The 26172-nt window shown below is 42.3% G+C and overlaps 3 protein-coding genes across 16 annotated transcripts in view; 1 reads left to right on the forward strand and 2 right to left on the reverse strand.

Moving 5' to 3' along the window:
• Window positions 1-6482, reverse strand: part of LOC102948041 (Grid2 interacting protein) — a 104662-nt gene extending 98180 nt beyond the window's left edge. For 2 of the 6 annotated variants that reach the window (XM_027821051.3, XM_043524333.1), the window contains exon 1: window positions 5375-6482. In XM_027821051.3, coding sequence (XP_027676852.2) covers window positions 5375-5495 — 121 coding nt within the window. In that variant the 5' untranslated portion in view covers window positions 5496-6482. Of the gene's footprint in view, window positions 1-34; window positions 1451-5370 lie in introns of those variants that run through there. The other 4 variants (XM_043524332.1, XM_043524334.1, XM_043524335.1 and 1 more) reach the window with 4 other exon arrangements.
• The window catches only part of E4F1 (E4F transcription factor 1), a 31414-nt gene that overhangs the window by 781 nt on the left and 4461 nt on the right, over window positions 1-26172 (reverse strand). For 4 of the 6 annotated variants that reach the window (XM_037911267.1, XM_037911266.1, XM_037911270.2 and 1 more), the window contains exons 5-14: window positions 25636-25756; window positions 25123-25275; window positions 24412-24575; window positions 22733-22960; window positions 22301-22403; window positions 21097-21314; window positions 20086-20284; window positions 17997-18157; window positions 17542-17604; window positions 14713-16012 (exon numbers count right to left, since the gene is read on the reverse strand). In XM_037911267.1, coding sequence (XP_037767195.1) covers window positions 15665-16012; window positions 17542-17604; window positions 17997-18157; window positions 20086-20284; window positions 21097-21314; window positions 22301-22403; window positions 22733-22960; window positions 24412-24575; window positions 25123-25275; window positions 25636-25756 — 1758 coding nt within the window. In that variant the 3' untranslated portion in view covers window positions 14713-15664. Of the gene's footprint in view, window positions 1-14712; window positions 16013-17541; window positions 17605-17928; window positions 18158-20085; window positions 20285-21096; window positions 21315-22300; window positions 22404-22732; window positions 22961-24411; window positions 24576-25122; window positions 25276-25635; window positions 25757-26172 lie in introns of those variants that run through there. The other 2 variants (XM_037911268.1, XM_043524338.1) reach the window with 2 other exon arrangements.
• On the forward strand, window positions 1337-12459 carry ZDHHC4 (zinc finger DHHC-type palmitoyltransferase 4). 4 transcript variants are annotated; one of them, XM_037911275.2, is made up of 8 exons: window positions 1337-1697; window positions 2483-2617; window positions 3099-3229; window positions 6729-6802; window positions 8012-8190; window positions 9290-9415; window positions 10427-10671; window positions 11988-12459. In XM_037911275.2, the coding sequence occupies exons 3-8, from the start codon at window positions 3107-3109 to the stop codon at window positions 12270-12272; spliced, it is 1032 nt and encodes a 343-aa protein (XP_037767203.1). In that variant the 5' UTR covers window positions 1337-1697; window positions 2483-2617; window positions 3099-3106; the 3' UTR covers window positions 12273-12459. The 4 variants fall into 4 exon arrangements, with proteins under 4 accessions (XP_037767203.1, XP_037767205.1, XP_007058636.2 ...); XM_037911277.2 differs by lacking the exon at window positions 2483-2617 and having other exon boundaries at window positions 1466-1697; XM_007058574.4 differs by lacking the exon at window positions 1337-1697 and having other exon boundaries at window positions 1975-2617.

A 26172-nucleotide genomic window follows, 5' to 3' on the forward strand; every position in this document is an offset into this window, starting at 1 on the left:
ACCAACCAGTTCACCGACTGGATTATTAACCTACCATTTTGCAGGACTTCCGTACAATTTCCAGTGCCACTGAACTATAAGTAACATGACCTGTTATTGTAACAGTGTTGGTCACAGGATATTAGAGAGACAAGTTATGTGAGGTAATATCTTTTATGGGACCAACTTCTGTTGACGAGAGAAACAAGCTTTTGAGTTTACACAGTGCTCTTCTTCAGACCTGAAGAAGTACCATGTCCTGGATGCCATTATTACACAGTGCGGTGTTGAACAGGTATTCCAGGGGTGTGGAGATGAAACAGATGCATGCCTCAGACCAAGGTTTTTTGGTCAGACTGGATCATTTGTTCTTTTTTTTTTCTTCAATAAATACAAGTATTTTTAATTTCCCAGATTGTACCTCCTCTTTGATCATTCTTGTTGTTATTGTTGGCTGCCAATTTATTGCTGTTTTATTGCTATTATGTTATTTTGTTTATAATTAGCTGGCATGGTGCTTAGAAAATGAGAATAACTGTCTTTAATCCTTAAAGCACATGACAGTCTTGGTCTCTACTCAGAAGAAGTCACTTCCATCCCACTGGATGCAGTCTCTGTCCAATTTTTCCATTCAGATTGAAATTTGTGGGCCAGTCCCAAGTTTCACAGGGCTTAGCCTCCTGCATCCAGCCTATGAGACAGTTAGGGCCTCCTGCATTTCAGATGTGTTGATACACCATCCCTGAATGATCACTCATTTCTGTGTCCAGGGGTGCTGAAACAATTTTTACAGTGGGGGTGCTGACGGCGGAAACCATCTATTTGGGTTTATTACTACTTAAAGCCAGGGGGTGTGGCAGCACCCCTAGTTCCAGCCCCTATGCCTGTGTCCTTCTTATGCTGGCATGGCACCTTGCAGAATCCTAACAAAACAGCTTCCTTCTGCTAGGGGGTGGCCTGTTGATGCAGTGGTAGCGATTTGAAGACTGTGGCATCATCACGCAGCCTTGGCAACAGCCTCGCCCCGCGGGTGGTGGTGTGAGGATTGTGCCAGCACCAGGCAGTGGCAGAGCGGGTTGTGACATCACGCATCGGCTGCGACATCATACACTGGGCAGCGCATCAGCCTCACCACATCATCCCACAGGCCAGCGTGAGGCTAGTGAACTGTCCTCGCACCACATGCCAGGACAACACCGCACTTCCCGGGCCGTTTGGACAGACCGGGACAAATTAAACTTGGTTGGTGGGAGCCACTGCTCCAATGGTCTTGGTTCAGCAGACAACGCTCTTCCGGTTGGGCTGACAGAACTTCCGGTTGCATAACGTCTTAGTAACCGGAACTTCCGGTCCTGTAATAACGGTCAGTCATGGCGGGACCCTTAGAAGTCGTGTGACCCGGGCTCTGCCTCCCCAAGAATCTTCCCAGCGAGGGGCGGGGCTCGGAGCCTCCCGGTTACTTGGCAACGACCCCTCCGTGACTAAACGATTCCTGAGCAGCCGGCTGCTCGGCGCTCGATTAGCCAGACCTGGCGCGGCGTGGCGTGAAGCTGGCGGGGGGGTCCTCGCGCCGGAGGCCTCCCTCAGAGCCGGGCTGCGTCTGAGGGGCCGGGCCCCGGCTCAGGGGCTGGGCCCCCTGGGCTCGCTCCGGCCGGGAGCCCCGCCGGCCCCTGTGTGACCCTGGGCGAGTCGCTTCCCGCCCTGCCGGTCCCGACACGGTCAGCGCGGGTCCGCCAGGCTGCCGAGCCCGAGCCCGAGCCCGAGCCCGAGCCCGGGGGGGGGGGGGGCTGCCGAGCCCGAGCCCGGGGGGGGGGGGGGCTGCCGAGCCCGAGCCCGGGGGGGGGGGGGGGCTGCCGAGCCCGAGCCCGGGGGGGGGCTGCCGAGCCCGAGCCCGGGAGGGGGGGGGCTGCCGAGTCCGGGGGGCGGGGGGTTTAAGCCCAGCCCCGCAGTGCCGCTCTCGGGCCGCGGCAAGAGGGGGCCCGGGGTGGGGGTTCGCCTCGGGAGGGGGGGGGGTACGAGCCGCGGGAGGGGGAGCTGTCTACGGGAACAGCCCGGACGCGCGTGAGGACGCCCGGCCCGGCCCGGGAGTGTCCCATTGCTCCCAGTGGCCTGATCCGACCCCTCGGCGTGTAGCGGTTTCCAGGCGCGGGCCCTGGGGCAGGAAGGCCTTTCCGGGGGACTGTGTCGCCGTGGCTGGCGTTCGGTAGCGTGGTCCCTGCGGCCGGCGTGTGAGGAGCCGCGAAAGGGCCTAGCAGGGTGGGGAGCCGACCGCAAGTCCAACAAACCTGCCTGAGGCTTAAGCAAGTAGAAGTGATGGCTTGTCAGTGCCATGCAAAACTGCAGGTGTCATCAGGCTTTAAACAGAGCTTGGTGCAACTCTTCCTTTCCCTTTCTAGTATTAAAAGGGACCCGAAATGTTGTTTTTTTTTAAATCTAGAATATCTGTACACTTTTTTCAAATGACAGATTAGTACTGTCACTTACATGGTGATATCACCCATAGATCCCAGTCAGGGCTCCATTGTGCTAGGCGTTATATAAACACATAACAAAAAGATGTTCCAGCCCCCAATAACTTACAGTCCCAAGTAAAAGACAAGTGACAACAGGTGGATACAACAAATAAACAGAACACAAGGTAAGAGTGATAAATGCAGATGAGTACATTTTAAACCAAAGATGAAAATCAATGTATTTGTCTAGACTTCAGGGTTCTGAGTTTCCCCACGTTTATTACAGTAGCATCCGTTGGCCCCAGTCTGCATTGAGCCATGTTATGCTGGGCTGGGTGTAAATACAAACGGATTACTGCCCTAAAGGGGCTGAAGCCAGTTATGCCTCCTTGTTTTGGCTGTAGGCGCTTCTAAAATACTTCATGCACACTATTAGAGCTCTATAGAAATACGTAAGTAATGTTTTGAACTCGATTCTTTGCCCTAGTCTGTGCCTTGCCAGAGTATTTGCGGAGATTTCCAGGACTACTTTCCATCAGAATTGGTTACTGTTTATAAATGTTTTGATAAATATTGTGCAGCATTTCTAATTCTAGATACCAGCGCATAGAGGCTAGGTACACACAGCAATAGGTAGCGCCAATAAGCTGCTTTTTTTTGTTGCAGGGCTCAGGATGGACTTTTTGGCTCTCTTCATAATTTATCTGCTGTTAGTTCTGGCTAGCGTTGTTCTAGTCTGCATCTATTCAGGAAGGAAACAGAGTTTTCCTGCAAGAGGCCTCAGTTGTATAACTCAGGTAAGGAGTCTAACATCGGTCATATTCATATCATGTTATGGTCATGTCTCCCCAGTTTTGAGTATGAGTACAGCCAGCACAAACTGAGCCTCCGGTTTTCAGCTTTGTCTTTCTGTGACTGGCTGGCTGTGTTAGGCGCCACACTTAAATTTCTCAAAAAGAAAAGGAGTACTTGTGGCACCTTAGAGACTAACAAATTTATTTGAGCATAAGCTTTCGTGAGCTACAGCTCACTTCATTGGATGCTTTCTGCATCCAATGAAGTGAGCTGTAGCTCACGAAAGCTTATGCTCAAATAAATTTGTTAGTCTCTAAGGTGTCACAAGTACTCCTTTTCTTTTTGCGAATACAGACTAACACGGCTGCTACTCTGAAACTTAAATTTCTGAAAAGGGTCATAATTTGTATGGATTTAAGCATGTTTCTTGCAACACCTATGTATATCCCATAATGCTCTGAAAACAGAAAAGAGCCTGCTCCCTATTTGTTTGGGAGGCAATCCTGGCCCATCCTCTGCTGGTTGTGGGCCCGCTCTTAGCAGAACTGGTGTGGTTTTTTGAGCAATGATGATGTAAGGAGGCCCACTGATAGGTGGCAGCGTCCTGGGGGCGGGGGCAGAAAGAGGCTGGAGATGTGGGGGAAGAACAAGGGAAAATTGTCTGCTAGTGGATCCTCCAGCTGTCTTCTGCATGAAGAGAGTGGGGGGGCACTGGGATAGAGCCTATTCCATATAACCACGTCTGTATTCCTTGGTATGGTGTTTTTTTTCAAGGAATTTTGGTAGCAATTCAATGGTTTTGAGACCTACTATGGACATTTCCATTAGGCCGTATGAATACCCCTCTAATTAGATGCAAGCCGGGATCAGGAATGAGATACAGTGTCTTTCATCTGTCAGTCATCCTGCACACAGAGATGCACAAAGCTGGTAGCCCAGCTGGTGGTGACAAAAAGTCTAAATGACCTATCTGAAATGAGGTCACTCTACATGCCATCTGTGAACTGGAATCAGTCTCAGCAGAGACACTAAAATCTGAGTGGGCCATGGAGACTGAATTCCTCCCTCTCTTTGTCTTGGGGTTCCTCTGCTTCAGGGTGAGGCACATTGACTGGGAGGCTTGTGTTACAGCAAACTGTGCTGAACCTGCTCAGTAGATAAATGAAAGGTTTCCAGGGCTCTGAACCCACCACAAAATGTAGTTGAAACCAATGTTGTTGCTTCATGGAATAACCATTGTATGGGGTAAGAACAGAACTTGCTGTTCTGTAATATAAAAATTACACTTGGTCAATAGCACTGCAAAATAATTATTCTTAAAAAAAAAAAAAAACACACACACACACAGAGCAAGAAACCTGACTTGTCATACATGTACAATATTTGTAGTTCACATGAAAATAATTGAAGAGCTGTTTTAGTTGAGAGAATATAGCAAATGGGTCATACACAACTGCAATTTTAATTAAAAAAAAAAAAATACTTCAAAAATGCTACTCAGTATTATGTATGCAATGTTATTTGCTAGAAAATGCTAACAAATAAGGAGAATGAAGACCTTTAGCTATATGAGGCATTTTTCTTTAAAAGGGGGTTTAAAAAAATCATGAGTGTTGCAAATAAATCAGAACAAGAATAAAAAAAATATTCCTCTCAGATCTGTCTAAATGAAAAGAAATAGCCCAGTAATATAAGCAGGGAAAGGAGAATGAAAAATCTGAAAAGTCAGTGAAGTAACTAGATACATTTAAGATTAGTTACATGATTATGAACAGTTTTTGACTTTTATTATTGTACTTTGCCAGTAAAGGGAGCTGGGCAAATTGTTGATTGTATTTCTTCGTTACTTAAAATGTGTATCGCCGTGCTGTTTATGCAACAAACTAAATATTACAAATTCCATTTATGATGTAAAAGAAGTACTCACATTTCACCAAAGAAATAAAATGTTAAAATGTCAAAGTTAAACAATTACAGGGTAACTTTAAAGGGGTTTTTATGTATAAACTGTATCTTTAAAAAAATTGGTTGGTTTCTGACTGTAGTCCAAAATGCATAAACCCACCGGTTTGTTGAAGGTGTGACTGGTTGTATTATTTTAAGCACCTCAAATGTAGATTTTGAACAATATAAAATGACTTACTTACACACACCATAGCTGTTTCTAGCTCTCTGGCAGGTCAGCGTCCATCCCACTGTTCTTTTTTTCATGCTGTCAGTGTTCATTGGAGCAAAATGGTTGGCGTCTGTATGCGGTTCTTTCCACATTCATATCATCTTGCTCCCGTAACACCGAAAGGCAACATTTTTAAGAGCCTTTTTGCTTTGGTTTAACTTGAATGCTGTTTACTTCAGTGGTGTGCGGGGGGAGCCCTCTGAAACACACAAGCTTCTTATGCCACCTTAATTTTTACATAAGGGAGGAAATGGGGTGTTTACTTCTGTCTTCTCTTGGATGCAATGATAGTTAGAGGATAGTAAACGCATTTTCATACAGTTAATTTAAAGTCAGATTCTGAAAGTTGCATAAGAGGGTTGTTTTTATATCTCTTTTCTAATGCCCCTCTAACAGCAGCATATAGCCTCCTGTTTTTTAAAAATTTTCCATGAACTGTCTTGTAGTATGAGGCAGACTTGTTAAAAGTGGAATACTTACCAACCCTCCCAAACCTGCCTGACTTGTCTGGCTTGTGATCTTGTCACATGTAAGATAAAAGGCCTTAGTGCAATTTTTTCCCCCCACATATTGCAATTTTGCTTTGCTGCTGCGCTTTTTGCACCATTGGTGGAGAGGTGTGTTGCTATAGAGATAAATCATCTTCTCCCTGGCAGACAGAGACTGCACTGAGTGTGCTCAGCATGTCACTGAATGAGAACAGACAGGTTTTTTCCTTAATTGTTTATGGCTGTTTTTGAATTGACAATTAGAAAAACATGAAGCTATCAATCTGTATATTCTCAGCATCACACCTTTCCTGGTCGCTTCTTGACTTTCATTATAACCCTTTGGTTTCATTCACTCAACTCTATGAAAGTTCTTATTTTGGGCTAAAACTTTCCATGCATATTCTCAGCCTAAAGGTGCTCTTTCCTTTTAAACAAAACAGAACATCTTTAAGGTTTTTTTAAAATCACAAATAACTCAAACAGCTGATCTTTAAAATTTCCCAGAATTGGAAAGATCTGGGGTGAAAAAACAACTTAGTTAGGTGCTTCTGAACACCCCATCACCATCTTTAGGTGCCTAAATACCTTTAAAAAACTGGCCCTCTGTGCATCAGTTCTCTCCTCTTCTCCCCCCCCCCCCCCCCCCCCCCAGTAAAGTGGATATAACAGTATCCACCTCAGAGGAATTAGGAGACTTTAGTGGACTAATGTTTGTAATGTACTTTGAAATCCTCAGATGGAAGGTGCTATAGAAATATCATTTTTGTTTGAATTTTTCACCACAAAGAGGGAAAAGTGATGTGCGATTCAGATTGGTATCTTCATTTGCTCCAGGTATCTTCATTTGTAATCCCAACATGGCTTCAAAGAGCAACACAGAGGGTGCTTCACAGGCTCTTCCACACACGGTACCATACTTCTTTTTTCTTTGACATCCTTTTCCTGAACTGTTTCTGATCATTATCGGTGGCAGCCTCCCACTGGTGCCAACAAAGCTGTGAGAGATTGCTCTTAGAGGTGCAAGGATGTTTGTCTGGGACTACATATTCTCTTTAAAGTTAGCTGTGCTGTTCTCTCTCTCCCTTGCTTGCTATTGAGAGAATGGATGTCCAAAAGTATTTAAGCAAACTTTACATAGCATAGCTCCATAGTTCTGAAAGAGTGAACCACATGGATAGATGTTAGTCACGTCACTTAATGTATTACTGGCAGGTGCTCAAACTATGGTGGTAAAGGTGGTATAAGAACATAGAATAGAGCTTTTCTGTCGTTGAGAATTCAGGCTATAGTAAACCACATATTGCTAAGGCTGTAAAACTGATAATACAGGTATTCATCCAGATTACTCTGGAACAGCGAAATTTAATTAATAGACACATCTTTCCCTCAATCCATAGTAATTCCCCCACTTCATGGGTGCACTGATTTTGAGGCACAGATTCAGCAAGATGTATCTGAGTATCAAAATGCCAGGGAGATGGCACACTGACTCAGTTTAAATGGCCCACCTAATGGGATATACAGTATGATTTTAGGTGTGAATTAGTGTTTGCTATCATTAACCGTCCAGTATGCTGCTCTTTTGTTCATAGTGCTGCTTCCTTTCTCTTATGGCTGCCAAATTGGTCAATTTTACTTTAATATTTTGTTTGTTCAGTGCTTTCAAAGCAGTTCATGGGATCAAGGTGAATCTCTGTCAGCACCAAAGTGTTGTCTAAGAATCAGCCTGTTCCTGTGGCACACTTTTGTGCCCATGAGGGTCCATTTTGGTGAGATTTACTTAGAGCACCCCCTCAAAGACATAAAAATATTGGAATTATCGTAAATTTTGGGAACTCCAGCCTTGAGATTTCTCCTTATGTTTAGGTAAAGCTGTGTTATTGTGGTGGGGTTTTTTTATTTAAAAAAAGAAAGAAAGGCAAGACAGCAGTTGGCTAGACTGCGTGCTATCAATAGGGAATCCCAGTTAGAGAAGTTAGTTTGACCATGAGCCCGATAGCAGCTCTTCCTGAGTATGAGAGAGCCTTTGCTGCTGAAATGTCACCTCTGAATGATGCTTATCTTGTATTTAGAGCACTGATTGTGAATTAAGCTGTCTTTTTCCCTTTTCATTACAGAAGTCGCCTGTTCGTTGTCCTGCATTTAGCCTTACAAGTGGCAGTTTATGGTGAATACACTTGGGAAGTATTTGGCTACTGCCAACAGCTAGAGTTCAGCATTCATTACCTTCTGCTGCCGTATTTGTTGCTGGCTGTGAATATGGGGTTTTTCATTCTGTGCTCTGTGACCAACCCTGGTAAGTTCATATTTGTTTTAAATTGTTGCCTTTCTTGGGCAATTGTCATTTTGCTTTTGACCTGGTGCTTTCTCCCACCACCCAAGGTATCATGTAATTGCCCAGAAATGCTCTGTGTGTCATGCCTGATAGATAATTCGTTCCATTGGATGGTAGATAAGAAATGGCCCCAACGAACCCCATTTCTTTAATGCTCCAAATAAGAAGTGCTGAAATAAGTGATGAACAGTTTGAAATGTACTCTCTGCACTTGCCCTGAAAAAAACAGCTGTGCGTTGTTTTTTTTTTTAAATAACACTTTGCCATAATTAGCTCTTAATAAGGAAGAAAGTGGGCTAATTGCTTTTGGTGTATTTTAGTAACACGCTCCAATGCCAGGAATATTCATGTTCACCACACAGTGTATTTCTGTATAACAAGCAGATATTGTGGTTAAATCAAAGGAGTCGGGAGTCCCAACAGAAGACTGGGTTTTTATTCATGGCTGTCACTCACTAATTTACTTGGCAACCTTCCTCAAATCATCTCACTTTTCTGTTTGAGTACTCGATCTGCCAGTCACTGCTATGTTGTTAGTTGCTGCTGTTTGTATAGATTGGCTTGGTTAGAGTGAGTGAGTGAGCCGGGAAGAGGTGCATACAAAGTCACAGAGTGGTAGAGTGAAGAAAAAGTCCTGGAAGAGTTTTGAAAACCAGGAACGTATTTATTGATCAGGCTTTGGAGATAAAAAGCCAGGGAAGATGATGTATTTGTAGGGCATTCATCTGCTTTCCAGAGCTCTAAAGTCATCATCGCTATTACTTCATTGGTGAGCAAATTTTATAACGTTTGCTTTGATTTTCCTGTTTTTGGGGGTTTGAGTCAGGTTAGAAACTTCAGTATTCTGTGAATATATTTCTCTCTGGAAAGATGGTGTAACACCAAAAATGGGCTTCTGTACTATTATTTCCACTCACTACAGTCTTTGTAAGACTGTCGTCTCCTTTATGATTCTGGCAACGCAGACAAATTCAAAGTGCAGGAGCAGCCTCACACAGTGTTAAATATTCAGCACTTCTTGATTGAGAAGTTTGCTGCTATAATGTTGTTTCTCTTATAGGTACAATAACACAATCAAATCAGGAGTCCTTTCTAAAGGCTTATGGATACGATGGAGTAATGTTTCAGAAAAGCACCCTGTGTCCTACCTGCAACGTGGAAAAGCCAGCCAGATCTAAACACTGCAGTAAGAGTCTTTATCCTTATGCTTGTCAAGGATATTAAAAAACAATTTACACCAGATTCATTTGCTGCTGATAATCACAATTCACCTGCATTTAACTTAGTTATCCAGTTTAATTATTGCAAAGAATTGTTGGCATTATTGCTCATTTTCAGGGAGATGTCAAACCAAGTTTATCAGCAACATATCTATGCTGCCTTTAAACTACTCTGAGAATATTAGCCTGGAGACCATATCTTGGTTAGTTTCAGGGAATAAATTGCAAAGCAACCTTTTAGCCTAGCTTTGGTATTTTACTTCATACAAAGGAAACTGGCTAGTCAAGTTGGATCCTGACATGGAAAAGCTGTTGAGCATCTGAGGTGAAATTAAAAGCTTTTACCTGCCCAGGCCCAAGCTCAGGATTCTGTGTTTCTCTTGCTCTATTTGATATCCCTATCACTTTAAATGAAGCAGAGAACTGTACCCTCTACCTTCCAAATGATGCTTTAGGTAGCACTAACAGGAGAAACCTAGATCCCTGGGCTCCAGCCTTGGCTGGCAAGTAAAAGAGGAACTGTTTTGTTTTAATCCCTGTTAATATTTAAAAATTATGTTTCTCTTGCTGATTTTATAATCTGAAACTATCTTATTTGCTTAACCCTGAAAATCCGTACACAGTGGTAATAAACGAAAAGAGGATGAAACATTTCATTTACCATTAATGGTAACAAAGGTCTTTGACAAATGTTCCTTGGCTCCTCTCCTATGAGTCTTCTGGCCATAAAAGATTCCTTAAGAAGGAATCAGAAGTCTGGATATATTCCTACAAACCACACTGTATGCTCCTGTGCACTCTTCTACTAATCAAATGTCATCAGGCACACACATGGCTATTCTCATATCTTAATGGCAAATGCTGGTCATGTTTCTGTATTTCCTTAGTGGAAAAAAATAAACTAAGCTCCATAAAAAATCTCATTGGTCATTTAAAACTCAAATAATTGTGTTGTCTTGTGTTTAATTTTTGATCAGGTGTATGTAACAACTGTGTACATCGTTTTGATCACCACTGTGTTTGGGTCAACAACTGCATTGGTGCCTTCAATATAAGATATTTTCTTGTTTACCTCTTCACTCTGACTGCCATGGCTGCAAACCTTGCAATCATAACAGTAGCATTTTTAACCAAGGTAGTGCTGCTATCAAATATGATGCTTGGAAGTTACATTGATGATCAGGGACAAGAGCATGCAGTTGAGATTCTCTTTCTTATTCAGGTAAGCTCACTGTAATGTCTGAGTTTTAACCTACTTCTGGGTTTGTAGCCTGAAAAAAAGGGTTGTTTAAGTCCCATCTTTTAAGAATCTTGCAGTAGGTCCAGCAGTTCTGTTGTTTTGTGGGGGGAGCGAGCCATTATAGTGAACCCACTTTTGCTGTTCTAATTAGAGGCATAATCATTTCCAAGGAACTTAAAAATATTTTAGAATGGCAGTTTCTTCAGTTTCCAAACCAGTTCTCTCCAATATAAATTTTTGATCTCTCTAGAAATAACCTTATAAACATCAGTTACAGTATACACTACTCACATGTTTTAAAGTAGTTCACAACCTTCTTTACTGTTTGAGATGTCCTTTGCAAGAGATGCTTAACTTTTATTGGCCCAGAGAGGTCTTGGTTTAAGATCTCTGGGTGTGCGCGCGCACACGTCCTGACCAGTATTTTTGCTCACACTTAAACAAAGGTGAGGTTTTTTTTAGGTGAGTTTTTGAGTCTCTGTAATTTTTTTCTGGTGGGTCTCGTGGCTCGCTCTGGAAACCTTGCCCTGGCGTTTTCTTTTCATTTGACACCACCAACTACTGCAATGTTCATACTCTGTTAATGTCACCATACTTCTGGCTGAGAAAGGAAGACTCACCTTTGGAGCCTGCTTAAGCATGGCTGAGTGATAGGGAGCAATCCATCTCTATCTTCCGTGCCCTGAGCCAGCCAACAGCTCTGTCAGCCAACTCTCAAATCCCAAATTAATTCCTCTGTCTAAAATGGAACCCATCACCCTAGAATTCAGATATATTAATTCATCGTTGTGTAGTATCTTCACAACCGCCCTATGTGGGATTTTAATCCGGAAAATGTCTTAACTAACACTGAATGCATCCGATGAAGTGAGCTGTAGCTCACGAAAGCTTATGCTCAGATAAATTTGTTAGTCTCTAAAGGTGCCACAAGTACTTCTTTTCTTTTAACTAATACTAAAGCTGTGACCATAAATCACCAAAATCCAATAAATTCAAAAGTGAACCAGGTGTCACCATTAAGTTCTTCTAGATCAGTATTATTTTATCTTTATGGTGCAGGTCACCCACACAGTCTTGTGTTCAGTCTGCAAATTCAGAAGCTTGAGTGTCCTTTCATAAACATATTCTGTGAGGAAAATAAGTTCCTGAAAATCTTTGAATTACTAAAGGCTTCATATGGGATTCACTATCTCTGAGCTGGTTATACTGTAGTTAATAGAGTGAAATCAAAATGTTTTAAAATGGGACTTTATACACTATGACTTTAAAATAAGTTACTATTTTATCTGTCTTTGCAGCACCTGTTCCTGACGTTTCCTAGAATTGTCTTCATGCTTGGTTTTGTTATTGTCCTCTCTCTGGTGTTGGGGGCATATTGCTGTTTCACTCTGTACCTGGTCCTGACTAACCAAACATCCAATGAATGGTATAAATCTAGAAGATATGAATGTTCTTGCTGTAAGGCGTTGCAGCCCCATGACAGGCATATTGTTTACAGAAATGTTTATTCTCAAGGAGTTTGGGTCAATTTAAAGGAAATCTTTAAACCTCCTACAAGTTCAGAAAAAAAGAAAAAAACATGAGGAAATAGTTACATATTTTTAAATCTATATTTACTTTTTAAACTTTTCCTGAAGGATTTAACTCCAAGAAGAGCTTTTTGCCAGCACCAAGGACTCTTGAAATGATACTGTGCTTTTCATTAAGTACTGTAGCTAAAGAGTTTTTTCCTAAATGACTCAATTGTAAAATATATTTTTATAAAGCTGATCATTGTCTGTGGTGTTTGCCAAACTTCTAGAATGAATGTGCTAGTTATTAACAGTGGGGACTAAGGCCATGGCTTGTAGGCCTCTTTAGAAAATAGCTTCTTTGGATGTCGTAGCTCAAAATTTCTTAAAAGGTTTTCTATCAGTACATTCTTTGGGTGACAGTATTAAAGCAAATATACTTTTGCTAACCAACTTCCATGTGTGTTAAGGACTAAGTATAGTAAGCATATTCAGCAGGAACGTCCACATCTTATCTAATGTTTTTGTTGTAACTATGAAAATGAAGTCTTTGAGGAACTGCATGGAAGTGTTTTATCAAATGAATGTATAAGACCTTGAAATGGCTTCTTAAAGAATCTTAAGGTGAACAGATCATGACTCTCGTAGTCTTAAATCTTACTGTTGTGTGGCTTCATCACACCTATGTGAATGTATCCAATATTATACCACATGTACAGCTCTTTTTGGATTTACACATTATCTAGGTCTTGCTTCCCTGGGAAGGCAGTGGCTTTTGTATGGCTGGATTATGTAATTGTTGAGAGAGCAGAAATTTAGGCTGGGATCACACTACTACTGTTTCCACCTCATCTTTGAGGGGGCTAAGAAATTATTGTATTCTGTATTTGCTTAGATGCTATCCATGACAATTATTTAATTTCATTTGATTTAATGAACTGGAAATTAAGTCTCTTTACACATCACCAGTGTGGGTTTTACAAGCAATAAGAAACTGTGAGAATGGTCTCCTTTGGCTTACTAAGCCAAATGTTTCCCTGGCTGTACTTGTGATGGATCTGTAATTTGTAGAAAGTAGAACGTGTCCCTGTAACATTGATAAATTTTCCTAAGAGGGGTGCTGGCTTATCATGGAAGTTCTTTAGAGTAGGGGGGCCATCTTTGTGCGTGTACGAGGTACCTACAACCATGAGGTACCTCACCCATAACAGGGGCTCCTAGGTGCCACAGTAAAAGAAATACTAAATGGGTGACAGAGCCTTACCTCATGATGAAGAGTATGCTTGCTAAGACAGTCTTGTGAAAACTATTAATCTCTTCTTGTCAGGAAAAAGTTACATTTGCATGAATGAAAAAGTATAAATGCTGGCTATGTAATCTGCCTGTAAACATAAGTAGTTTCACTGTATATTTTTTTAAGCTACTGCTTTATGGAAAAAACAAAGATGCATCATTTCATCCAGGAAACAAAGTGCTATTTTGGATCTTCCCTTCAATGCTCTTTGCAATGGAAGCGCATGTGTATGTAGAAGGTGACACAGGCTGAGACTTGATGTTTCAGTGCCTCAGTTTGACACTATGCCCTAATTTTCAGAAACTGCTGAGTTTCCATCCTCTGCAAATCAAACCCAATTATAGGTATCTTAAGTTGCACATTGAAAATTACTAGTCACTTTTGAAAACTGTGGAGATAGAATTTAGGTATGGTTGCTTTGCATATGTAAATGTAGGACTTTCTTATAGAAAAGTATGCATGCTTTTTTTTTTTTTTAAATCTTCTGAGTCTTTGAAATTGTGGCTGTTTAGCCACCCTTACTATTGCAGAGTCCCACAATCAGTATGGGATTTGTGTTGTAAAACTTAGACTTGAATTCTGGCAGAGTTGATACATGATATAAGCTGAGTGGATGGGCTTATATTTAATTATTCCTGAATCACTTGTCTTCATCCCAAGCTCACCATGCATGGCAGTGAAGATGACAGGGGTGAGGTACATTAACCCAGTTTTTCCTTTTTTATCCCTGGAGCCATAATAGGTCAAATTGCAGTTGGTCAGAATTGGTGCTTAGTGGTAGGGGGAAGATTGCAGTGCCCTTAGCTGTGCTAGGGTTATACAAAGGAATCCAGGCCCAGCTCCACAAAGTCAACTCCAATGCAGCTGTTGACCCAAACACAGTGGTTTCAATGGAAGTTAGGAGTCTAAATACCATCATGGATCTGGGCTGTAGGGTCCAGAATGTTAAGCTAATGCTTGTGAGGAGGAATGAATAAAACAGGAGGTGGCCTTCTGAAGCCCTAGTTTTGTTTGAAGCCTCATTGCCCATGAGGGATTGTGCCACACAGACTTCAGGCACTAAGTTGAAGACAAGTTCAAATCACCTTCAGTGAGGATTTTTTTAAAGTTGTACACTTCTGGGGGGGAAGGGAGAAGAATGTCCCCTTCTCCTTTCAGAGATTCTTCAGGGTGGTTCTAGTGATCAGTTCACTAGAGGAGAAATACTAGAACCATAAAGAACTTTAAATATTTTATTTTTTAAAAAATGTATTCTATTTACAATCTGCAAGTAAAAATCTGTATACAGTTAAAAAATCATGTACAGTATGGCTTCATACATGAAAAAGTTAACTGAGTAGCCACTTGTGGAGCATTGCAAGGATATGATGCATTCTGTCAGAGATCTCTATATAAAAGGCTATCATCTGTGAGATAAACCTACATTACTATGCCTTATGAGAATTAAAGTAGTGTGGTTGGAAGGCATGAAACCATGGCCTTTCATCAGTGGTAAATTTGCCCAGAAACTCTTCAGTTATTTATTAATCTGATTCTCTCAGAGCAAGACATATCTTCCATTTAAGTTGCAACTTAAGTACCAGAACACTACTGTCCAATGGTCTGAGGTAAATGCTTTGCAAAGGATATTCCTTTATTGGAGGCAGCTGTACAAAAAGTTAGATGTGTGAATTAAGACTGTTAATCACTTATTGCACCTTAAAGCTAGGCAGAGGTCTTTATGGTACTGGCATTTCCATTTTAAAACAGGAAAAAATATAATGTCCTAGTTTATACCACTTGCAGTTTATAAAGTGTTGCCTTATATATTTTTAAGAAGAGTTTCTCTCCTGCTCCCCAAGCAACTGGAACAGCAAGCTTTAGTGCTGATTGAGCCTGGTGCCTGCCCTGGTGAAAAAACACTTGACTAAGGCAGTGGTGGGCAACGTGTGGACTGTCAGGGTAATCCACTGGCGGGCTGTGAAACAGTTTGTTTACATTGACTGTCTGTGGTTTGCTGTTCCTGGACATGCTGCTGCTTCCTGCAGCACCCATTAGCTGGGATTGGCGAATCGCAGCCACTGGGAGCTGCGGGTGGCTGTGTCTGCGGACAATCAATGTAAACAAACTCTCGTGGCTCGCCAGCTGTCCACCACTGCTCTAAGGTCTGCCATTCACTATATGTTAACCCCTAGACAATCACTGTCTGAACTTCCACCTCCCCTTCCTGGGAGGCTATCACAAACTCTCCTACGTGCTCCATTATTTCAATATCCTCTGATGCAACCATTGTCACAGTTGCTTCTTCGGTCTCAATGCTACCCTCTGTTGTCAGCACAGCTCCTTCTCCAATAGCCGAAGCCAGTGTCATGGCAACCTGCTCTGTAAGACTTTCTGGTGTTGCTATGGTGATAGTGTCTGCAGTGTCAGTAGTTACTTCAGAGTTTTCTGCCACTGTAACGTTCTGCACGATGATTTGGTGGCCAGAGTTTGCTTGATTTACTATTTGCTGCACAACCTTCATAATGTGACTGTCAACCTAAGTTAAGAAAAAAGTTTATTAATAATCCAGACAATTCCTCTTATTCAGTGTATTGTGCTTACTACTGCCCAGCTACAACTGTAACTGCAGCCTGGTAGCTTTTTAGTGAGGCAATACAAACAATTAAATAGGTTCAGATGAATTCAAATGTTTATTGAAGGTATGGCATCTTAGTGAGTTGAGATAGCTGGAGTACTTTACATCTCATCGCACTAGAGAACGGCTGGTATTTGAGGAAGAAGCAGTTTGTATAATGAAGTCAAGACAAGTTTTTTTTAAAAACTGTTTAAAACTAGCATGAGGATGTCACACATCCAGGTTCTCAAATACCAGAGTGATGGCCTCAGTGTAAGAACTTAAAGATGAACCACAATTTGTTACAATGTGTCCAGCAGGAGACTAGCCAGCCTCTCACTTTAGCTTTGCAGTTCCGACCAGGAAGTTGAACCAAACCTGAACACTGGTTCAGAGGTTTTTTTGAGTGAACTGAATCCAAAAAACCCTAAACTGGTAACTTGTTCCAAACAGCTTGAGTAATCCAATGCTAAGGGACGTCTCTGTAGTCTTTTGGGAGTGCTGAGGAAGGGTATGTCTCTCTGCTCCAACCCGGGGGGGAGGGAGGGAGGCAGAGACACTACACTTCCCAGGAAGCCATTGGAAGAGGAGAATGGGAGAGAAGGTTTCAGGTATTGATAGGACTAATCAGGGGAAACTACTACAACTTCCAGAACACCTCAATCGCCTCCTGCTGAGTGCTTGTCCCTCCTATGCAAGTCAGTATAGAAAGGATGTTTTCTGGCCTGAAATTCACTTTGTACATGACATAAGAGCAGCCACACTGGGTCAGACCAAAGATCCATCTAGCCCAGTATCCTGACTTCCAACAGTGGCCAATGCCAGGTGCCCCAGAGGGAATGAACAGAACAGGGAATCAAGTAATCCATTCCCTGTCGCTCATTCCCAGCTTCTCTCACCTTAACAGTCAATTATGACTGACAGAGGTCTGGAGGATGTTGTACTAGTGAATGCAAATAACTTGTAAATTTTTCTACAGTGAAAAATACTTCATTGTATTCTTTTGCTAGGAGTTACAGTGCAAGCATAGGTGTGAGACATTAAGCTACAGGAAACACAGCTGAACTGGTTACTGAACCTTCATTTTAGGTTAGCATTTGAATGGGAACTCAACTGCAGAGTTAAGAAATATTGATAATTCCAACCAGAATTGAATCAAATTTAACTCCTTCGTTCCAACTACGATTTTTTTGGTTTTAGTACACTTAGTGAAATTAAGAGAACAGTAAGTTTCACAAAGATCTTATGGTGTTAATGTGAAGTCCTCACTTATTCAGTATGTACACTGGCTATAAAGTCCAGTCCGCAAAACTACATATTTGCAGGGGGGGGGGGGAGAAAGCTAGCTGGGTTTTAGTATACTTAGTGTGGCTTTCAGGCACTGTATGTTCATCTTAACAGTGGGTAATGGACAACAAGATCCGAAAGGAGCATCATAATTGGCAGCCTACCTCGTGTCTTGTTCCCTCTATTATTTCAGTAGCTTCACTGGTCTCCATTTCTTCAGTAGCAGTCTGGAAAGAGACAAAGCAAAAGATTGCTAAAGAATGCTATAACTTTGCAACTGGAGTGTGGGATCCCTCTCAACATTCTTCCTGTTCTCCCTCTGCTGCTATGACCTGTCTTTCTCGAGGCAGCTGTATGTAGTTCCCTCCAGGCCTTATTAACACAAGTTTCTCAGAAGTGATGCAGGGTGTGCCCCTCTTAGAGACACAGCATCCTTTCGCCATAGCACCCTATGGACTGATGGACTCTTCTCCCCTATTTATTGCATTACAGGTGAGCAATGCACAGAACTGTGCAGGCATTTAGTTACAGCACAGGTTTCAGTGGAACACAAGCCCTTCTTCCTATCTGCCCTTCCTTATCTACTTGTTACTAGCAGCCTGGTATAGTGGCTTATTACCTCAATGATGTATTCCTGAGTATCTGCCACCACTGAAGAAAATTCTACTAGAACAGTATGAGGATCTTCAGAAATAACTGTTGCCGCTAAGTTGTCAGCTGATTGACTTTCCTCAGAAACCATCACTTCTTCAACCTCTTTCAATGCAAGAAGGCAGCCACCTGAATGATATTTCAGGAGTGTCAAGAGAATGTTAGTCTACTATGAAACAAGAGAAACAGGATTTTCACACCCAAAATCAAATGCTAGGTCCCACCTAATGACACTTTTTATGGGCTACTGCTAGGTGGAAAATAGCAGCAGTTATGTAGTCTCTCCCTACCCCCACCAAACATTTTGGCCCAAATTTTAGGCTCCAAGACATGCTACCTTGGAAACTAGAATCCAGCCTCAACAACTAATACAATGGAATTACTAGGAACATACAAGAGTTTGTGTGCTTAAATCAGATAGGACTTCAAAAGTCTTGCCCAATAAGAATAGAGGGGGTGAAGGTAGGCAGTATGGGGTGCTGGTAAGAAGTGGCCGCTGATACTGGCCTGTATGCAGCCGACTACTAAAGTGCTACCGTGGCAGTGCTTTAACGTCGCTGCCCCTTTTGTCCATTTCCCCCTCCAAATCAGCAGCCCTGCCCCTAGGGACCCTGCAGGCAGGGCCACCGATGGGGAGTGGGGGAAAGAGACAGTGATGTCTAAGGAGGGTACTTTGCCATGGCAGCACTGTGTAGTTGCCCCTTTTACCCCCTCCCAGATCACTGCCAACAGGGGGAAGGGGCAGCTGCCCCAGGGCTGGCCATTGAAACAGGCCTGGGGCTCCCAGCTGCTGCCGCTACCACAAGCAGAGGCCAGAACCCTGGGCCCTTTAAATCACCACCAGAGTCCTGGGCAGCATGGGCCAGACAGTGTGGATAGGCTGGCTGGGGGAGGCTGACCCCGCAGCTGGGCCCCTGTACATGTAAATGCTCAATGTTACTTTCACCCCGAGAATAGATCCCAAGATTCCTTGATATCCCTCATAAGCAGCCAGGCCATTGTACCAGTATACAATTCAGCATATTTATGTTCCTAGCAAAGCTGTAACTATTCTCTAGAAGCATTATATGCCAACGTGATTTTAGAACATATTTAGTATATATAAGAAGTAATAGTGTGACTCAATGGGTGCTGATCCAGTCGACCACGTAAATATTTGCAAGTGTTCTGAATATTATTATTTGCCCAGCAGACCATAGCAGCTTCAACTAGACACAGCACACCCCCTTTATGGCATTTCACAGAAAAAGGTAGTAAGATAATGGGCAATTTCACTTGTCAAGAAACCAAAAACAAATGTAGAGGTAGATTTCACGTTTAATTTTGCAGAACACAAGATGTAAGCAGCTGTTGGCACCTGGCACTTCTATTGTGTTTTAATCCCTTTGATATTGGGAGACAGGTGAACTTGCATTAGTTTATGAAGACACCTGTTTCTTCTGGCCTCACCTGAAGCCTTGGAGAAAGTAACAATTACAGGATAAAATAGCCAAACCCATATTGTGAGATTCAGAGTGGAAGCTGTGCGGAAGAGAGGATCTCTCCCCTTTCAAATGCTGCATTTTACAGATCATGGAAGCTAGAGTTTGAAACACTGATAGCTCAGTGTTTTTGCCTCTGTCAGACAACACAATGAATTTGATTTCACTGATTCCCACTTTTAGTTATTGTTGTACTAGATGAATGGACTAGCTCGTTACCCATAAACCAGTTCTCTTACTGATTAGGGTTGCTTTTGGGTGGAAGGGTGAATGTAGAAGGGCTTTATTTAGTAGTTTAAAGAATAAATGTTGCACCTTTTGATGCCACTCAACAGCAGATAAACAATCAACAGCTTATACGAAAGGTAGCTAGAGCCCATTCAAACAAGACTGGTCTATCAGCCACTGAATTAGCTTAGTGTGACTTGAGCAGGCCTTGCTGTCACACTAATCTGAGAGGTTTACTGTTACATGGAGTCATACAAAATGATCACTAAGATTCAGCCATAGCAGGGCAGGTGGCCCAAATCAAGCCACAAGAGAATCCCACCATAGACAGATGCCTCCCTATCTCACCTTTGGTTTTTAAGTGCCTGTTAAGAGTACCATGCTCTGCGAACCCACGTCCACACTTGTAACATTTGTATGGCTTTTCGCCTGTGTGGTGACGGATGTGACGAACCAACGAGCCCTTCTCCCGAAAGCCCCGGTTGCAGAACTGGCAGGTGTAGGGCTTCTCCTCCAAGTGAGTGCGGAAATGAACCTGCTGGGCATTCTGCAGCAGAAAGTGGATACGATGGAAGAGTGACTGATAGGAACAAACCACTTAAACAGCCTCTTACAAGGAGTATTCTAGTTCTGACTTTGGAACAGACACCCCTTTGAGGTTTTCCTCTCTGCCAAGGCAGGAATATGCCTCTGCCACAAGTACGACACAGATTATTCTTGAATGAGGAAACAGCTCCCACTATTTCTCTACTGAGAGATGAGCTGCAAGGCCATTGTATCTAATAGTAGAGTCCAGGATCCTTTAGTTCTCCTGGAACAGCTGAAGATCGCTAACTAAAATAAAACAGACAAAAACTGCATTCCCTCCACTGCATTAGGAGTCAATTACAGAATGTCTATAAGGAGGCTGACATTGGTCCAGTGTGCTAACCGCAGCCTATACCTAGCACTTCAGAGGTAACTGCATCGTACTGTTTCTGAAGGCAAACTTCATTCCCCAGAGGTGATTAACTTATGCTTGTACATAGCAACTGATCTCTTAACTGTCATATTTGGCAAAGAAAAAGTCAGTTCACATAGCAAGTCATTTTTTTCTAACAAATCTGCTATTTGCCGTACCAATCCCCTGCAGCGCAGGCTGTCCATCCAGAACAGGAGGGAATTTTCTCCAAAACTTGTTTGATTCTTACCCCTCACTTTAAGTCCCTCATTCTTGTATCACTGGATCTTAAAACAATTTAAAACTTTTTTTAAAAGCGTTTCAGTTCCCTGTTAGACAAAGCCTGTTAACTTTCCACAGAGCATGACTTTGGGGAGCAAAGATCTGCAGACAAGAGTGTTTTGGAAAGAGGCACCTACCTTTGTTTTGTATCTCTTGCCACACTTTGGACAGGAATATGGCCGCTCATCTGAGTGCACCCTCTTGTGTCCCTTCACATGCGCGATGGTCTTGTAGAGCTTGCCACACTCACCACAACGGAAGCGCCGCTCATTGACATGCACTTCTTGGTGCTTTTTCAACAGGTAGCCTTTCATGAACTCCTTACCACACTCCTCGCATTTAAACACTTTGTAACCTAGAGGGAGACGCATCTTAGACCACAAGCAACAGTAGCACAAGGGAATTCTGAAATCGTTACTGCACCAAAGTAATAACGTGGTTATAGCGTGTCTGACCAGAGGGACTAGATGGCACAGGGGAGTTAATGTAAGATGATGTGGTGCTTCTCCCCTTCAGAGCCCTGGTTCAAATCAAGATCAGGTTGATAATGGTTCCGTTGGTACTATCTAATGGCTATTTTGTGTCTTACATGAAGCAGATCTGGTCTCAAACCAGTTCCCAGTATTTTTGCCCACATCAGAGATCACCCAGTTCGCACTCGTCAGCAGTATCAAAGCCAAGAAGACTGAAGTCCATCTGTCCCTGCATTTTAATAGCGCTCCCTCCACAGCAAGGCAATGTGCATGCATGTAGCGGGAACATTTGTCCTGCTGCTAACTGTGCCGTACCTTTTATGTGGTTAAAATGAAAGACTTTCTGCAGAAGGCCATTCTCGTACCCGCCTTGGAGTGCAGTGAGCAAGAGGGGGAATGATTTTTCCATAAGCATTAACAATGGCTAATAAATATGGGGTCTTCTCCATTCTCTTAATTCTAGTAGCTGCCTATTCATTACAGGATACAGCTCAAAAATTGTACTTGTTTGCTTTTAAAGCAAGTCAAGGAGCTGTTCCAGCCACTCACAGATCTGGTCTCTTGTCAGTCTTTTCCCTGTTCATCTAGAATCCAGCTCTCGTGTTCCTTACACTAGTGGGGGGAAGTTTGTGCGGAAGAGCCGTCACCTCTGCACCTCCTGAAATATGGAGCTGCTTTTGCATTTTTTAACCTAGACTTTACATCACTTTCAGATCTCTTCTCAATTGTTCTGACCTCCATTTCTCCATTAGTGTTTTAAACGCTAATTGAATCTGCATGCAGTTGTGGGATAAAGTTTGCACAACAAATGCTATACAAACAGTTCAGATATGTACATTTGAGAGAACAGCATTTGCACTAGGCTTACCTAAATGTCCTTTGATGTGTATTTCAAGGGAAACAGACCCACTGAAGACTTCACTACAGTGAGGGCAAACATAACTTTTGTATCCGTTTGTTTCTGTATCGGTCTATTGAAATTAAATATCATAATATAAGTGCCTTTTCCATACATTATGTGGAATCAATATTCCTAATCAAAATTCTAAGCTAAATGCCCTTTGATTTAAAGAAAAATCAAGTTATCAAAGAAGCAGATGGTGCTAACACTGCAAGTTCTAACGCACAAAAAATATTACACTCTGCTGGTCACTATGCTGATACATAGTGCACAAATATTAAAAGTGTAGATACACTGAAGCTAATGCCTAAGGTGCTCACATGGGCTGTTAGGAATCTCATGTATTTCCTGTAGAAAAGAAAACAAGCGAATTGATAAAAGCACAGGATGCAAACATACAGTCTCTACTTGCTCTACTTCAACACACTGTTCCCCACACTGCTCTTCTTCCGCTTCCATCTCTTCGTTTTCTAGTTCTTCTGTAGCAGCCACACCAGGTTCATCTGATTTTTGCATCTCCTCCACAGTAACTTTTTCTATCACAATCCCAGAATTCCTCATGGCCTGCCTCAGCAAGTTCTCATTGTTCACTTCCCATTCACATGGTAGTTCCTCAGGATTTGATGGCTAAAGAAAATAAAATACTCAGATGATAAGAACAGCAGATGTGAAGTCAGCCGTTTAGACAAAAGAACTCTGGGTATTCCAGTGCTTGTCACCAGGGTGACCGGTTCTGTGATCTCAGATACCAGAAGGCAAAAGAGATGTGTCTGCTTTGGAGAAGTCCGAGAGCTTAAGAAACTCCAGTTGAAAGGATACTTTCCAGACTTTCACTTGGAGTCTAACCTCAGGGAGTGGCCATAAAACATGGCCATTTTAGGTCACCCAAGTAGTATACCAGACATCACTGATCCCATACAGATACAGGACAGATCACTTTTTTGATTTTATAATAGAGACTGTAAACTCCACGACCAGATGCTCTAGTATGGTCTTTTCAGGTAACCTACACAGCCATTTTTTTTTTCTCTGAACATGCAGGCTGTTTTCCTATATCGGGGGTAAGCAACCTAGGGCGAGCTGATTTTCAATGGCACTCACACTGCCCGGGTCCTGGCCACCAGTCCAGGGGGCTCTGCATTTTAATTTAATTTTAAATGAAGCTTCTTAAACATTTTAAAAACCTTATATACTTTAAATACAACTTTAGTTATATATTAAAGACTTATAGAAGGAGACCTTCTAAAAACGTTAAAAATGTATTACTGGCACGCAAAACCTTAAATTAGAGTGAATAAATGAAGACTTGGCACCACTTCTGAAAGGCTGCCGACCCCTTTCCTATATGCTTTTGAGATCAGTTTCACAGCATGGGCAGGAAAAGCATCCTTACTCTTATTTACACCTGGCTTATTAGCTTCTTTTAAGTTTCATATTCACATCAACGTTAAGATGTTAGTAAATAAGACATTAGTAGCACCACAGACTTTTGTTTCTCCCCAAGCAAGAGGCTATATTGACATCCAGATGTCCTATCACTCTCAGGTCCTATAAAGCAGTGGTCTCCAAAGTGGGGTGCGCGCAGCAGGAGGAGCACCACCGAAGGAGCGCTGCTGGCACAGCAGCAGCTCGGCTCTCCCCGCTCTGTCTTCAGCGGCACACTGGCAGTGGCTTTTTTTTTTTTTTTTTGGGCACGTCCCTAGAGCTGGCCCTGGGGATGCATGATCCAAAAAGTTTGGAGACCACTGCTATAAAGAACCAGTCAGCAGCATGAGCTATGTCATTATTTTCAAAGGAGTTTAGAATATTTGCCATCTAGTGTTGGAACTGAAGTTCTACAGGAAAGGAAGCTACTGAACATAACAGAATTAAAATTAGCCTATACAAGCCCTGTGCGGACCTTCCTGAGTAAGTCCTCTTTAGATTCCTCTCCTTTTGAGTGTGTCCTTGGAACTGATGGGAAGGTGAATTTATGTGAGTAATGCTGCCTTCCAACTCAAGAGCCCTGGCCAAGGAATAGCAATTCTGCTTCTTTGCATAAAATATGCGAAGGGTATCCAACAGAAACAAACACTCACCTCTTGATCCAAGGATTTTGCATCAACAACAGGAAGCTCCTGCATTTGGACATGGACTTCATGAAGGACATTGCCTTTTGCATCTGTTAATAGGTGAATCACAGGAGTCTCAATGGATTCACTTGCTATAGGTGAAACAGTCTCTGTGTTTGAACTACAGGATTCTTCAAGAAAAGAAGCACAGGATTAAACAACCATTCTAATTCTGAGTGTGAAGCTAAACCCTATTTACAGCCACTTGACCTAATTCTACTTCGGTGTGTCTTACTCAGTGTATCTAGAAATATTAACCTCTGGCTGAAGGACTGCTTTTTTGCATTTACCCTGTGTAATCCTTTTCAAGCATTGTTCCATACAATGAAATACAGCATTTTGCAGATGGATACATTTCAACACGGATTTCCATGTCAATTTTGTGATTATAATGGTCTTAGTGCCAGATTCTCAAATAAATCTTCCAATCTATGATCCGTATTTATTCATCCATGGTATGACTCTGTCCATGTGCACTCTGGATCGATAGGTTCGCTACCTGTCCAGAGGTAGTTGTTTCTTTCTAAGAAAATGGGAGCCAGATTGCCTGCCCCGCCCCCCATGCACACACAAAATATAAAAAAAAAAATGAAGGAAAATAATGTTATTTGAATGCCAGGAATGTCACGTGACCTACACTTTGTTTGGTGCAGGACATGCATTTGCTATTTCACTGACCTGTTGGCAGTTCATCTTTGCTAACAACTATTTCTTTGCTCACGTTGAAACGGATTTTTTCGGTGCAAGGTGTCAAAGATTTCAGATGCCGTGTCAAAGCTCCCGATTCCCTGAAGCTTTTCCCACACTTCTTGCATTTGTAAGGTCGCTCATCTTGACAAAGTAAGAGAAAGCATAAATCATTACACCAAATAAATTTTATTAACTCCATCCAAGAATTTTCACTTGATCAAACATAGGTCTAATACAGCATTTCCCAACCTTCTGGGGCAAGTGTAGTTGCCTGTGCCCACTACCTTCCATCCAATTACATGCACTATCTGCAATGGCAAGAGTTTTTAAAACTGGGCTTCTGAGTAGCCCCAACACCATGGGATTTAGACTGCACTCAGCTCAATGCAAGGTGGAAAACGGTGGAGTATTTCAGCTCATCATTTAAGGCAAGATGGAGGAGCCAAGTACAGCCCAGTCCAACAATTAGGAACCACTATACTAAAACAGACAGTATCTTACCTGTGTGACGGCGGTGGTGTCGAATGAGAGACCCCTTTGTCCTAAATGATGTTCCACATAATTTACATTCATAGTCCTTCCTGCTACTATGAGTGATCATATGAGCTTTAAGGATACTGGCCTAGAAAATGAGTTGATTTTAAAAAATGGGTAGCAATGCTCCTTCATTAGTTGTTTTACATTTGAACAAATCAAAGACATTCAAGAACACTCACACTATTAATAAAAAATGCAACTGCAGAACTGCTAGAATGTTGAGAAAAAACACAAAGTTCCAGCCATTACCAGGATTAAAGAAGTGCTTGTATCATTAAATTTACAAGTGAAGATAATGGACATGTTGGAACGCAGCCTAATGCAAAACTACATCAGTTATATAAGCCTTCCTGCTTCAGGGCTTAAGCCAATTACTACAGTTAAGAAGCAGCTTCACCTGCAGATTATTCCATGATTGTCCATTATAGAGGTTTCACACTTTCCTCACTGGCCACTTCAGAGACAGTGTAGTAGACAAAGATAATGGTCCACTGTGTGATC

The sequence above is a fragment of the Chelonia mydas genome, chromosome 10 (genome assembly GCF_015237465.2).
Source record: "Chelonia mydas isolate rCheMyd1 chromosome 10, rCheMyd1.pri.v2, whole genome shotgun sequence".
Taxonomy (NCBI): domain Eukaryota; kingdom Metazoa; phylum Chordata; order Testudines; family Cheloniidae; genus Chelonia; species Chelonia mydas.